General features: G+C 34.5%; 1 protein-coding gene across 1 annotated transcript; it reads left to right on the forward strand.

Moving 5' to 3' along the window:
- The first annotated feature begins 9,842 nt into the window (after positions 1-9,842).
- Positions 9,843-15,358, forward strand: LOC129875038 (C-type lectin receptor-like tyrosine-protein kinase At1g52310). Its single transcript, XM_055950471.1, has 5 exons — positions 9,843-10,111; positions 10,246-10,309; positions 12,346-12,765; positions 13,020-13,578; positions 14,489-15,358. Exons 1-5 carry the CDS (start codon positions 10,040-10,042, stop codon positions 15,015-15,017), a joined length of 1,644 nt encoding a protein of 547 aa, XP_055806446.1. The 5' UTR covers positions 9,843-10,039; the 3' UTR covers positions 15,018-15,358.
- The last annotated feature ends 73 nt before the right edge of the window (positions 15,359-15,431 follow it).

Genomic DNA, 15,431 nt, shown 5'->3' on the forward strand with positions numbered 1-15,431 from the left:
CATCTCAAGAAGTAACCTTGAGCCAAATCAAAATAGAAGCCATCAAATATTTTTTTCTTAAAATCACGTTACGGGTAAGCTGACTTCGGAAGGCCATAACCCCTTTATAATTTGGTAATTTGGGAAACCCCTAAAAATAAAAGTTGTAGAAAATTGAAATATCTTTCCAACCATAGGTCGTGGGTCTGCAGATGATATCGAAATAAGGAGATATGCATGTTTTAAGATAGAGGGGTCAAGCTGGATAGTAGATTCGGCCCAACCCGATTCTAACTCGGGTCAGGCCCAATAACCACATCCTTAAGGGATTTGTTTAAGCTTCTATCTTCATATTCAAATAAGAAAATATCCAAAAATTTCCAGAGAGAGAGAAAGAAAGTTCTTGAGAGAAAATACCAAATCTGACCAAAATTCGAGTTCCAAAATCCGAAGCTCATGAAGAGAAAATTATTGTACATCGCGTTGGCTTCAATTTGAGCTAGATATCAGCCAATAAGGAGAAGATTTAATGTGTTTGCTGCACACTTGAGGTAATTTTAAAGTCACCTTTTCATTGTTAACAAGTTTAGTTAGAGTTTTAACGGATTAGAACGGAGAAAATAGCGTTATAAATTAGTTTGGTAATTTGTTGAGATTAGTGATGATGTATAATAATGGTTGATATTGTTTTGATGTTGTTGATGAGTTGTTGTTCTTGAATTTGGAGGAAAAAGGTGTATTAAGATTGTGAGGGTGCAAATCCATTTTTGGGATTGTGTAGCTGGTAGTAATTCTGGAATATCTCATTGTGTAGACCTTTGATTTTAGATATTAAATATATTTTGGAAAGCTAATACACGTACCTACAACTCTTATGTTTATGTTGTAGTCTATATCTGCTGTTATTATGTCAAAAAAAGGGGATGAATAATGAGACAAATTCTATCTAGATTCTGGATTGAAAAATCCCTCATGTATAGCTGTTAGTGTTTTGATGTTATCTTTTTGTATAAAATGAGTTTTGAATTGATTTCTTTTGGGTTGAAAACTTAAGACATATCTCTAAAAGTTTCATGAAGGTAATTAAGTCCAGTTTTATCGTTTTCAATTTCAAAATGTGGACACAACTTGAGGTACTCGGTTTTCCGAACTTACTATTTTGGGTAACATAATTCGGGTGGCAACATTCTAGGCTTATTGTCAATAATAAATTTTGTTTTATGTCAATATTTTGGATTGTTGATATTACTTGATGATTATATGGCTGATTTGAAAGTGGGAAAAGTGAGCGGTATAGGGAAGGTGTTGTCCAAATGTTTTTAGAAATAACCTACTAACGGTAGAGTACGTTTTATTCATGTCCATAGCTTAACCATAGTGCTTAACGTTTTAATATAGGTTGAGAAAATATTGGGCAACATATTCGTATAAACGCTAAAGATATGTAAAGCTAACCTTTCTTTCTTTTGGCATGATCTTATGAAATAAATGAACGACGAATGTATAAAATTTCAACGAAGCTCTTATTCTTAGATATACTAGGATGGTGAATGTTCTTAATTTTCAAAATTTATATCGTTATGTATTGACTCATATGTATGATTCCAGCCATCCAAGTTGGTATAAGTCGTATTTTAGTATAAATCATACTTCTGTATAATTCATATTTGGAATAATTCATAATGTCAATCGGAGGTTACTTGAAATGAATATTATCTTGATTTTCAAATGATTGTTCATTTGAATTATTCTATTGAGTCTCAAATGATGATTTAAATGCATATGGTTACTCAGTACTTTACTCGTGCATGCCTTAATGTATCTTTCACCGAGTTTCGGACCGGGTATGTATTCGTGCATAGTTTCACTACATAATTCACCAAGTCTCTCAATAAAGGGCCGGGTACGGTATATATGTATATGATGATATGACATGATGACATGATGACATGATGATGGTGCCGAGCCCATGATGGGCTAAATATGATATGTATGTATACGACAGATTCACCGAGTCCCTAAAGGGCCGGATATGATATATGATATAAGCATGCATGACTTTATTTTATAAGGTACAAGTACAGTGATTTCTTGAGTATCATACTTGTCTCGTGAAACCTCTACTTTAGTTATGATTTTCCTTACTGTATTTCATGCTTATTTACTCAGTACATGTGTCGTACTGACCCCCTTTCTTCGGAGGGCTGCGTTTTATGCCCGCAGGTACAGATACTCATTTTGGAGAGCGCCAGCTTAGGATTCTACTCAACGGATTTGAAGTGTTCCATTGTCTCAGAGCCTGAACTTTTGGTAATAATCCTTATAATGTATATATTTGTGTATTTAGGGGTACGGTGGGGCCCTGTCCCATCATATGCTATTGTTAATCCTCTTAGAGGTCCGTAGACACATGAGTGAGTTGTGTATAGATGTTGTCTGGTGTACTAGTATGGCTTATGTTTTTGGACGTTTACATTCGGAGTGGAAGCCTTGTCGGCTTACGTATTATGTTATCGTATTTTTGACAATTAAGACTCCCCACGAGATAGGTGATTTTGGTATATATAAGTGACAGTTTGAGACGATGTGCTGCCCGTATAAATCCTATATCATGTTTAATTGCCGATTGACTATAGATAATAGGTGTGTATACGAGTGTCCAATTCGGACACTAGTCATGGCCCACGGGGTTAGGTCGTGACATGTGCGTGTTGAGAATATAATCAAATTATAAAAAGTGTTTTCTCTCTAACAACTTTAGCTTTTAGATGAGATGGTCACATATTTCAAAATCAGGCCTGCACGTGAGGAGCATGTTGAAAATATAATCAAATTATAAAAACCCTCTCTCAGATGATAACAAATATCAAAAGCTAGAAACTCTATGTATACCTCTAATACTACAACAGACACGGTGCTACCAAACTCCCACCAAGCCTATTCTCGTTGAAAAGTGAGGTAAAATTCAACTAGCTACTAATCTTCCACTCTCATACTTTCATACCCTTACATTATGTCGTTTGTAAGTTAAAGTTATGTCATGTCCTATCTAATCATCTCTATCTAATACTTTTTCGACTTACCTCTACCTCTTGCCATATACACTACATTTAACCTCTCACACCAACATCTGCACATCTCCTCTTCACGTATCAAAAATATTGTTGAACAAATTTAGTTTAATCAACGCATGTCTATTATGACTAAAAGAAGGCTACAGTGTGGAAGCCCAACAAGTTGAACGACACCCTTTGAAGTATTCTTTATAAATATTTTTAGAATATTCTTCTGAAGCTCCTTTTTTTTTCTTTAAGCACGTTCTGACTTAATACTTTTTTATGAATTAAATACTCCACACTTTCAAAATACTAAGAAAAATATCTTAATTTATATAATAATTTGTCCAAGCATCTTTTATTTCTTTTTTAAATGTCACACCTAATTAGAGCTTCATTTTTTGGACTGTAGAGCGTAAGAAATAGCTTCAGAAAAAAGGAATATAAATGACTCATATTTTAAAAGGTTAAATATTTTAGAAATTAGTATGATAAACGAGTAGTATTTAAGACATGATTAATATGTGTTCTTTCTTGATCTTGATTATGCTTTAGATTCTTTACCACCATATAAATAATGATTAATATGAGTATTTTATTATAAAAAATAATGATTAATATGAGTATTTTACTATAATATTCATATTAATTGAAGTATTAGGTCTTGAAAAATAAGTAATTAATATTGAAGATAACATATTTTTTTTTTGTTTTTGATATATTAAAATGACAAATAAATATAAAAAATTATTTTTTAAAATAGTAGAAAAGTAAAAATAAACGGATGAAATAAGAATCAAATCTAAATAATAAATCCAGCATTGGTCAAAATTAAAGGGAGGACTAGTTATTAATGAATTAGTGCCACACATTTCAATGTCAAATAAATAAAGAGAAAGTGATAGCTTACATTGGTCCCTATCACAGAAATATTTACCTTTAGAATTACTTATTGAATAACCTCTACTATTATTTACTACTGATCAATTAGGTCCTCTTTATTTGATTTTTAATCTTTTGCATATTCATTACACAAGTTATTTTAAAATACTATTGACTATATTAACTTTCTACTAAACCAAATAGAAAATGCTAAAAGAATAAAATAAAAGGGACTGGAGGGAGTATAGTATTTTATGTGGAAACAAAAGAGAGCAAAGTCAATTATGAGTTAACTATGTAATTAGGAGCGAATAAAACTCCTTATTTATGAATTAAAGGTATTGATTTTGAGTCTTATTATGGAAAAATTCTTGATAGAGAGTGTCTCTCGTAAATGAGCCATTTCGGTATAAATTTAAGTTTGTCAGCTTCAAATAAAAGTAGCGGACCTTGGATGAGAAACCAAAAATATTAAAATATGCAACTCTTAGCCAATTAGTATTTCTTTGAGAAAATCTTAGCTAATTTAGTTGGTTGGCTACATGAATTTTTACTTTGTCAGTGAAAGTTCGATTCTCATCTTATAATTCCTTCCCCTGTTTTTCCTAACCTGACCCCTTATTTTATTTTATTTTTTTTAAAAGAAAATAAATGCAGTTTGTTTTTCTAAAATAAATCTTGATGTTTTGAAGTAAAGATACAACAAAATGGAAATATGTGCATTTTGAAAATTTTTAGGTTCCTCTTTATTATACAAGTACTCCCTTTCCCTTTGTTTCAAAATACTTGTCTTCGTTATTATTATTTTTTTTCTCTTAAAATACTTATCATTTTTTTATTCTTAATAATAATTATTCTTAAAAAATTACAAATATCTTTCAATTATAACATATAAATATTTAATAAAGGATAAAATAATCAAACACTCTTTTTAATTAAATTTTTCTAAAAGAACATATAAATGAAAAACACAATAAGTATTTTGAAATGAAAGAATAATTTGATTGAATATTAAAATTGAAATCGTCTCCAAGAGAATATATCTTGTTGCAAATGGGATATCCTCTTCTCATGGTTCAAGAGGGCTCCTATCTCAAGATGTTAAATCCCGGCGGCATAAACTCCTTTCATTGGGCACCAAGTTATTACTGATTAAATTCGAGAAATAGACACAACTGATCCCTTATATTTGAGGATTGGTGCAAATTAGTCCATGTATTGAACAATTTTGATAGATATGTAGTCTCATATTGTCACGATCCAACCCCGTAGGCCGTGACGGATGTCCGAACTGGACACTCGCGTATACCCCTGCTACTATAAGTGAACCTGTCCCTTGTTTATATTATAATGTATCGACAGGCACGGTAACATATGAGCCGACGAAGCCATCACAAAATATAGGAACAACCGTACACACATACATATACAACCCACATACATGTCCACAGACCTCTAAGAGTAAGAACAGTAACATAAGGTGGGACAGGGTCCCCGCCATACCCATGAACAAATAAATATATACATTGAGGGTTAGTACCAAAACTAGGCTCCAGTACAATGAAGCGCTTCTGAGCTGCTGAGTGGAACTCCTACGCTGACGGATCCCCAAAGTGTGCATCTGTACCTGCGAGCATGAACGCAGCCCCCCCAAGAAAAGGAAGGTCAGTACGACATATGTACTGAGTATGTAAAGCATAGAATACCGCAAAGGGAGTACAGTTGATATAGGAATGCATGGAACAATATAACAACTCATAAAATACTATACCTGCGTCTTATAAAATGAAGTCATGTATCTCAGAGTCATATTTCATACTCGGCCTGTTGTGGGACTCGGTAAATAATCATACTATCATAATAATCCTACCATCATATATCGTATCCGGCCCTTTATGGAACTCAGTCGTACCCGACCCTTTATGGAACTCGGTGAATAATCATGTCATCATATATCGTACCCGGCCCTTTATATGACTTGATGAATAATCATATCATCATATATATATATATATATATATACGTACCTGGCCCTCTAGTGAGGGACTCGGTGAATCATTCATGTCATTGCATTATCATTTCCTCATATAGCGTACCCGGTCCTTTAGTGAGAGACTCGGTGGATAATGCAGTAAACTGCGCACGATTACGTACCTGGCCCAGGACTCAGTGGTAGAAGGGTTATGGTATACATGAGTAGAGTAGTGAGTAACCATGTGCAATTTAAACCATCATTGGAGACTTGTTGAAATAATCAAAATGAACTATCATTCAAAAATTAGGACAATAGCCACAACAAGTACCTTTGAAGTATCATTATGGTTTGCATCAAAGTAGCACTTTTGAAATCATCTACTCGTATCAAAGCGTAATAAAATATCTTTTGGAAGTCAAGAAAATGGCCATCTTAGTGGCTTTGAGAATGGGGACTTCCTTGGGATCACATATACTTCGTCTATTCATTTCATAAAGATCACGCCAAAGAAAGAAGGGATAGACTTTACATACTCTCTACTTTCCCTTATGTAGTCGTCATATACATATGTGCCGCGGAACGTACGGCCCGATCCTTAGATAGTAACATATGTCGAGGAACGTTCGGCCCAATCCTTAGATAGTGACATATATCATACTTGGTCCATCAAGGGAATCGGTACCATAAACATTTCATTATAACATCATAACTTATTTCAAAGACATATCAAGAGTGAAGAAGGGTTTCACATACTTATGCCAAAAACATGCCAAGAGAAAGAAGGTAGCTTCACATACCTCTTAGGGACTACTCTTAACCACGTTCGTCTCGTCGTCTTTTGAACCTATTTAACATGAAAGTAATACTAAGGTTAATTACCTTTCACTTTCCAATTTTCAACTCTACACCTAAGTACTCATAGGAGTTATTTCCTTATTCATTACCCTCGACTAGTTTGTTACTAGTTCCGAATCTACCGAAAATCGGGCAGCATCTCCCGTATAACTTCAACATTTCAGAGATTTCAACTCGGCCACAATGTCAACAACCATACCAACAACAAAAACCAGCAGCATATGTACAAGTAAATTACTTCAACCTTACACAATACAAGCTCCAAACAACTAGCTCCAAACTACGATACAAAAATAGAGTTTTTAATCTTTGTTTCGCAAAATCTTTAACCATACCAAATGGAGGGTCGTGTGGCTGCAACCAGCAACACCCACACCCTTGTTAAAACAATTTGAAGCCCTGTAACACGCAACCCAACCAGCTGCACCCGCAGCACCACAACGACAACCCACTACTCGACTTTGATTTAGCTATAACCACTTCAATTTAGTTTGTTTCCAACGTCAAGCATTCATATACATTTTTTCCACTTCCAAACTTATTTAAGACATGTAATATACCTCATATCAACATCATAAACTCCAATTTGAAAGGAAAGCCCTTACCTTATCCGAAACTTGTCAAACTCGTCGAAACTTGCCTCGGAAGTTCCTTTAGCGCGCCTAAAATTTCATGGCTGTTTGCTAACGTTTTGGGCTGCTCCAAACCATAAATTTTCATTACTAACACCTTCATAACATCGTGGTACACCCTAGATAATTAATTCACGGAGTGAAATCGAAGAACTCACATTGTTTCCCCAAAATCGTAGCTCTCTCTCTCTAGCTTCAAGTTTTCTCTTCTCTTCTTTTCTTGAATCTTTTTTTGATAAAGATGAAGCTTAAAGGATAAGAATGAGTTGAAAAGTCATCAAATATGTATATATATACCACCTTAGGGGGTGACACCTTGGGCCAACACATCGCACCACCCCTCATGGGCTGCCACGTGGCAGGTGTGGGGCCCACCCCTTGCTCCAGTTGCTGCCACGTGGCACTCTCCCATGCTGCCACGTGTCACCTTCTTTTCTCTCTCGTGGGTTCGTAATCTCGTCTTACTTTATGAACCTATATAATCCTTGCTACGTAAGCTTGGTATGTATGCAAGTAGCTTAAGTATGTAAGATTTCCAAGTTGGTAGCTTACGTAAGTAAGTCGAGTCCTACGACTCATTACTTGGCCTCCAACTCCTCTTTTTTTTTCCTTTGTTCTTCTCATTTCTCAATTTCTCTTGAAGGTTCTAGAGGTTTATGACTAAGTGCCCCCCCTTTTTATTCATTCATCACATGGATGAATAACTTGGGCTTGGGTCTTTTGTTTGGGCCTTTCTTGTTTTTTTTTTATTCTTCCAAGCCCAATCACTTAGTCCATAGGTTTTCATGAAACTAAATTATTATTTTTTGAAATTCCAATTTTGTCTTGACCTTTTACAATATTTCCACATCCAAAATTTTCATAACCAACTTATGTATCAAACAAGATCAAAACATAGCATTATCTTTAACTTGTTACAATTATCCTAAAATATCCAATTATGCAAAATACGGGTTATAACACATATGGTAAATCTTCGCAATTTATTTGTGAAAATAACAACTTCTTCTTTTTCTTTTTTTAGTTTTTCGATTTGATGTCATATTTGTGTTAGATTCCGATTAGTTTGGATTAGTGGTGGCAAAGTGAGTTCATATTTTGGTAATCCGTCCAATCCGTCCATATTTTAATGAGTTGGGTGAGTGATTTTTTAGATGGGTAAAATATGAATTTAAACTCATATTTAACCCGTACAAATATGAGTATTCATGGGTAAAATATGGACTAGCCAAATGAGTTAAGTTTTTAATTTTTATTGACTCAAAATTCATGATATCATCAAGAATGTTGTAATTTCCCTTCCTTTTTATGTTAATCATTAATACTAATTATTATCCTCTATAATTTAAAAAAAAAACAATTAATTTTTTTAAGAAATAAATAAATAAATAAAATAAAAAAGGTGAAGTCTTTGACCTTCGGAAGTGGGGTCTCGATTCGAAAGTCAGTTCTGGATCGAGAGGGATCGGGTCCCAAATCAAGTATCGAGATTGGGTTTCAGATCCTTCGTTGAGGTTGGTCCAGCATTGGAAGTCGGGGGTTGGGTCCCGATTTAAAAGTCGGATCCTGGGTCTGGTTCGGGGTCGGATCCTGATTAAGAAGTCTGGTCTCGCATCGAGTGTCGGATTCAATTTTAGGCTACAATAAAATTAAATAAAATATTTTCAACATTTTTCATCCAAAAAAAGACTATAATATTTTCTCCATATTGAATTATAAAGCAGAGTATTATTTACTCATAAAAATATGGGTAAATATGGATAAACTAGTATTTTACCCAACTCATTTGTTATCCAATTTATTTTTACCCATATAAAATATGGGTGGGTTGAATTATTATCCATTTTATGTTGACCAATTTTTAACCCGCCCAAATTTGACCCAACTCGTTCATTTGCTACCACTAATTTGGATACACGTAGTGCAGGGTTTATTCTTCAGACAATGCTTTCAGCAACAAAAAAATCATACTAATACCTTAGACAACGTTTATTAACAAATATTTTATTCTCATTTTGTCTTTATTTATTATTTAAGAATTATATTTTATTCCTTAGCCTATCTTTTCATAATAGCTTTGCCTCGTACCTTAATTTTTTTGTGAATTTATCATTCAAATTATGGATGTGTGACGTATCTTACTTTCTTTTTTATGGGTTTATCATTCAAATTATGAACGCCTGACATTATGTAAGGATGAACAACTAAAATAATACAATACAATACATTATGAAACAATACGAATTCAAATCAATATATTTGATTAATAATAAAAAAATTCATGTTATCTTGAAAATAACTTAATATATCTTCAAACTATCACCATATTTTTAACTATACTTTTTTTAATTAAAGAAAGTGTTATTACTGTTGAACTATTTCAAAATAAAACAAATACATCCGTAAAATCTAATTGAAAATGTTGGAGGAAAAAAAAATCCCCTCTTGGATTTGACGGAAGTCATTAAAAATGGTGGGGACAAACATAAGGTGAGAAATTAACTACTCTGTCTGAACAACACTTTCTTCTTCAAAGTCCGACGCTCTAAATTCAACTCACCATTCAAGACTCCAAAAGCCCTACGCACCCCATATCCACAATGCCCAACTCCACATTCAAAATCATTCTAGGTTTTGCTATACAGTGAGAACAAGTGCTGATGGCTATTAACTCTCTGTTCCCTTTGCTTATACTTTGTTGTTTTCTGTTTCACCTATGTGCTTCCACTTTTGTAAGTAAAGAAAAGCACATACTTTTTATTTAGAGAAAAGGGTGTCTGAATATGTTATCAGAATTCATGTAGTGTGTGAATTTGGAGAAAGTTCTGATTTTTATTTTTATTTTTTTTGTTTGAAATTTTTCCAGGTCTCTAGTAAGACACTTGATTCACAAGTAGCTCCATCTTCTGAGAATCAAAGTCATGATGATGGTAATATTTTGGAATTAATTAGATTATTGTTTAGTCAAATTTCTTGGAACTGATAGATTGGCTTGAGTTAATTAGATTAGGGCTCTTTTCAGAATTAGTAATGAACTTGCATCTATGTTTCTTTGTGTATAATATGTTGGGATTTCTTATTAGTGCTTCTTATGGAATGTGTGTATGTCTATGTGTTAATTGCCTAATTCAACTAGCATAGTGAACTTTTGAGTTTGGTTTTGGTAATCATAACTTGGTACTTTCATTTATCGATCATTTTTTAATCTAGCACACCTTCCATCTCAACAACGGAAAAGTGAAAACTGAATTTAACACACTGTCAATGTCAAACCTCAATTTATCTGAGTGATATCACACAATTCATAACACAGAGGTCAAAGATCGACTATCCCTATCAGGTTCATAAGACACAGGGGTAGAGGGAAATGACCTTGTGTCAACGTCGTTCTTGGGCCTTCTTATTTCCTAAGCGTAGTTTGAGATGGCAGTGGTGGCCAATTTGTGGTGAATCTTCCAATCACCGAATTTTGGAGACCTTATCCGAAATGAATTCTAATTTTGAAGCTGTTCCCTCAATTGTTAGCATAATCAAGTAAATGACTCACAATTTATTTGACATTCCATTAATGAAGATAAAGATACTTTTAGGGTGAAAAGTTATCTTTAGTTGTGGTATTAGATATAACTAGTTCATAATACCCGAGCTTTATTGTCCATCATGAGCTATTTATTAGATATAAACAAGTTCATGATACCTGAGTTTTATGGCGCATCATAAATTTAAGATTTAACTGTTCAGAACAACATCTTTTTGGCTTTTGTTTGCTTGCAAAAATACTTTTTTGGCTCTTGTTTGGCTTCGGAACATTTTTTTTATGCAATTTTTCTTCATGTTTTTTAATTTGATTTGCAAAAATCGATTCTGCTCCTTTGACCATGTTGTATCCAATCCCTTGTCCTCAGAAAGTAGGGGAAGATAGAAGAATGCCACTGCAGGAAAGAAACTTAGGAGCTTCACTCAATAAAATTTCCAAAAATTAGGAGGCCTTGAGTCCAGTGACGGATTCAAGATTTTAAACTAATTGGTGCTCTACTCTATTTAGCACACATGTCGTATGCATCATAAAATCATTGGGTTCAATTAAATTCGACGTTTTCGATACAACATATAGACGCATTAGTAAAAACATCGCCAATTTTTTTTATTTATATAAAATTTGAACCCAGAATTTAAAAAAATTGTTTGGCGATGAGATGATTTCATTCTTTAATTGGACTCAATTAAATTAAGACAAAATTAATATAGATGCCAGTATAAAAGGCAAAGTAATCATTTCCAGCAAGTTTCTATTAAAATCCTTGTCAATGAGGCATGCACTACTGTAGTAATTAATTTAATTTCTTGTGAGAATTTGTAATTATGACAAGAATCAAGAAATTCAAAGCAGTTTGACACACAATCGACATAGTTGTCGACTATTCCTACCTAGCATTTTCCAGTCCCCGCAATCTTACTAGTATTATATACAACTGAAGTCGATGGTCAAACTTTAGGAAACAACAGAAAGAAAAAACACCAAAACTCCAAATATAGAAAGATGGTGAAAAGAATTAACAAATGTATACAAAAGTTGGAGATCATGTGGCTAAATGGATGGGTTTAATGCAGGAACGGCAAGTTTGATCCACTTTTATAACGTTAGGAACATATATAGACCGATGGTATAACGTTAGGAACATATATAGACCGATGGTATAACATTAGGGGCATATATGGACTGATGGTATAACGGAAGGTAAAATTAAACCTGTTCAATAGTAGAGGGACACATATGACCCTTTTCCTTATTTTTTTCTTCTTAGATAAATCAGGAAGTTAGGATAAGTATATTATAACACGAGTGCAACTGAAACTTATTTGGACCTCTCAACGTGATTTTTCTTAGTGTATGTTTTGTATTCTTAACTGGTCTAGTTATTATGTCTTATCTCTTTGGCACTAATGTTTACTGTTTCGCAAGCAGGAAGATGTGAGCCTGGTTGGTTTAGCAGCCCAAATGAGAAAAAGTGTTTCAAACATAATGCAACTTCTTTGCAATGGGATGAAGCAGAGACTTACTGCAATGGTTTTGGAGGAAACCTGGCTGCCATAACATCTTCAGAAGAACTGGACTTTGTCCAAAAGCTCTGTGGCAATGATAGTGGCGGATGCTGGGTTGGCGGAAGTAGCATCAATACCACAGCTGGTTTGGGTTGGAAATGGTCTGATAATACTTCTAGCTGGAATGAGAGTATTGCTCCTAAGACAACTTTGGACTCAAGTTGCAAAAATTTCTCATGCTATGGCTTTAAGTCGGTGGATTTGTGTACATCGATAACCAATGGTGCTATTATAGCTGAGAGTTGCAATGTAACTCATGCTTTTATATGCACGCTTGATGCTGGTAAGTGATTGCAGACCTATTTATTTCTAAATGTTTTCTTTCACCCAGTCTAATTTTGAATAGTGGGAGCAAAACTCTTTCCCTGATATAATGTGGTTATTATTTGTGATTAAAAACTTCATAGTCCCCTTTTATTTTATCCTTGAGCAGTGCATTTTAGCTAATCATTATACAGGCCTGCATCGTTATCTGGATAAATCTATACATTCCTTAATTGGTTTTTAAATAATCTTCTAATTTTTATAATACATTAGGGAGCAAGTGTCACCATATGCGTTGCCACAGGGAATATCTCATTATTCTTGCAGTTGTGAGTGGGCTGATCCTTTGCACTACTTTGGCTATTGTGATATGGCTTCTTGTATTTAGGCGAAGTAAAAGACGCAAAAGATCATCTCGTGCATCATTAGCATTAGTTCCTCCGTCTTGGAAAATTTTCAATCGTGATGAAGTAAAGTCCATGACTAAGAATTTCAGTGAAGTAAATCGTCTCCTTGGGGACGCCAAAACAGGTGGTACCTATAGCGGGCTATTACCTGATGGTTCAAGGGTGGCTGTGAAAAGATTGAAGAGGTGTGGCATTCAGAGGAAGAAGGAGTTCTACTCTGAGATTGGAAGGGTTGCAAGACTTCATCATCCAAATCTGGTATCTATCAAAGGATGTTGCTATCATCATGGTGACCGCTATATTCTGTACGAGTTTATTATCAATGGACCCCTAGATAGGTGGCTACACCATATTCCTAGAGGAGGTAGGAGTTTGGACTGGAACATGAGAATGAAAGCTGCCACCACCCTTGCTCAAGGGATTGCGTAAGTAGTGTTCCAACATTATCTTCATCTGCATTGTAGATTAGGAATAAATATTTTAACTTATCCTTGAGATGGATTGATTAGGAATAAATATTTTAACTTCATCTGCATTGTAGATTAGGAATAAATTTTATCATACTTCCCTTTTACATGAGTATGAACTCATATATACATGTTTAGGTTGATGTCCAATGAGGATGTTATCGTGGAAGTCATACAAGGGTGAAAAAAGATGATAAGAATGCATGATCTATATTAACTTTACCTTTATCAAAAAAAAAAAGGAATGCATGATCTATATTATTAAGAAAAAAGGATACGTGATCTGTCTTGCAATATTCCTATTCCTATTTTCTTTTTCTTCCCTAAATTTTTCATTCAGAAGAAAGTTGAATACTGCACATCTAGACCAAGATACTTCTTCTTAACATATAATGCAATTAATAAATGAACCTTTTTGGTTTACAACATCCGTTCCAGTACTAAGGAGAATTTACTTCCTAGGGATCTACCTATCTGCTTTTCCTACTCCATCTAGATCTTACCATTGCCAAATGTGTCTTTGCAGCACTGGCTTCTTGTGTTTGCTTTCAGGTTTGGGGTAGATCTTCCCTTTCTCAGTGTGTGTGTGTGTGTTTCAATTGAAGTGTTTGAGCAGAAACTCTCTTCATGAATCTCACTATAAAATATTGTAGGAAAGCTATGCCTGATTTCCTATTCGGGGATGCATTGTTAACTATTTATAACCCTATTTATCGGTGACAGAATTGAACTTCTATCTGGGGAATATTTCTTTGACATGGAAATGATGGTGAATTTTTTTTGCTAATCATGACATTGTTTGCTAATCTCTGTGAGGGGAGTTTCTTTGCTTACATAGTTTAGTGCTTACTTTCATCAAATGTGACAGGTTTCTTCATGACAAAATGAAACCACAAGTTGTGCATAGGGATATCCGTGCAAGCAATGTTCTTCTTGACGAAGATTTTGGCGCCCATCTAATGGGAGTTGGACTGTCTAAGTTTGTACCATGGGAAGTTATGAATGAGAGGAGAGTCATGGCAGGTGGTACTCATGGGTATCTTGCTCCGGAGTTTGTTTACAGAAATGAGCTTACTACAAAGAGTGACGTCTACAGCTTTGGAGTCCTCTTGCTTGAAATAATTAGTGGACGAAGACCAGCACAGGCAGTTGATTCTGTTGGTTGGCAAAGTATATTTGAATGGGCCACACCTCTGGTTCAGGCTCATCGATATGTTGAACTCTTGGATCCTCTCATATCATCTTCATCCTCTTCTCAGATTCCTGAAGTTGGAGTAATCCAAAAAGTTGTTGATCTTGTTTATTCTTGTACACAACATGTGCCATCAATGCGTCCGAGGATGTCACATGTTGTCCATCAGCTACAACAATTAGCTCAGCCTCCTATTGTAAAGTAAGTGGATAAGAATTATAGATCAGCATTTCTTTTGACTGAAGCCTGCCTGCAATACAGAGCTTTTTATCGTAGTTGCAAGGGCCAATTGTATTAGGAATTATTTTAAAAACTTGCAAGGCCTTGGAGCTTGAACCAGTCCATAATGGTTGAGATGTAATACTACTACTAATCTGTAGCTGAAAGGCTAGTTGATTTTTCACCAAAACCAGCATGCTTTCATCTGGTGCTGCTTTGTATTGTTTAACACTCCTAGTTTCAAAACTTATTTCTGTTTCCTGTGTTAAAAATATCATTATGCATAACAAACCAATTCAATAAATGTCCATGAAATCTTTTCCTCCACTTACTCCGCCCTTGGGTGCAGATGGATTCAAAAGTTATACTAGGTTATTGGTTCTTTATGTTTTCTCATCAT

Source organism: Solanum dulcamara, chromosome 11 (genome assembly GCF_947179165.1).
Source record: "Solanum dulcamara chromosome 11, daSolDulc1.2, whole genome shotgun sequence".
NCBI classification, from domain to species: domain Eukaryota; kingdom Viridiplantae; phylum Streptophyta; class Magnoliopsida; order Solanales; family Solanaceae; genus Solanum; species Solanum dulcamara.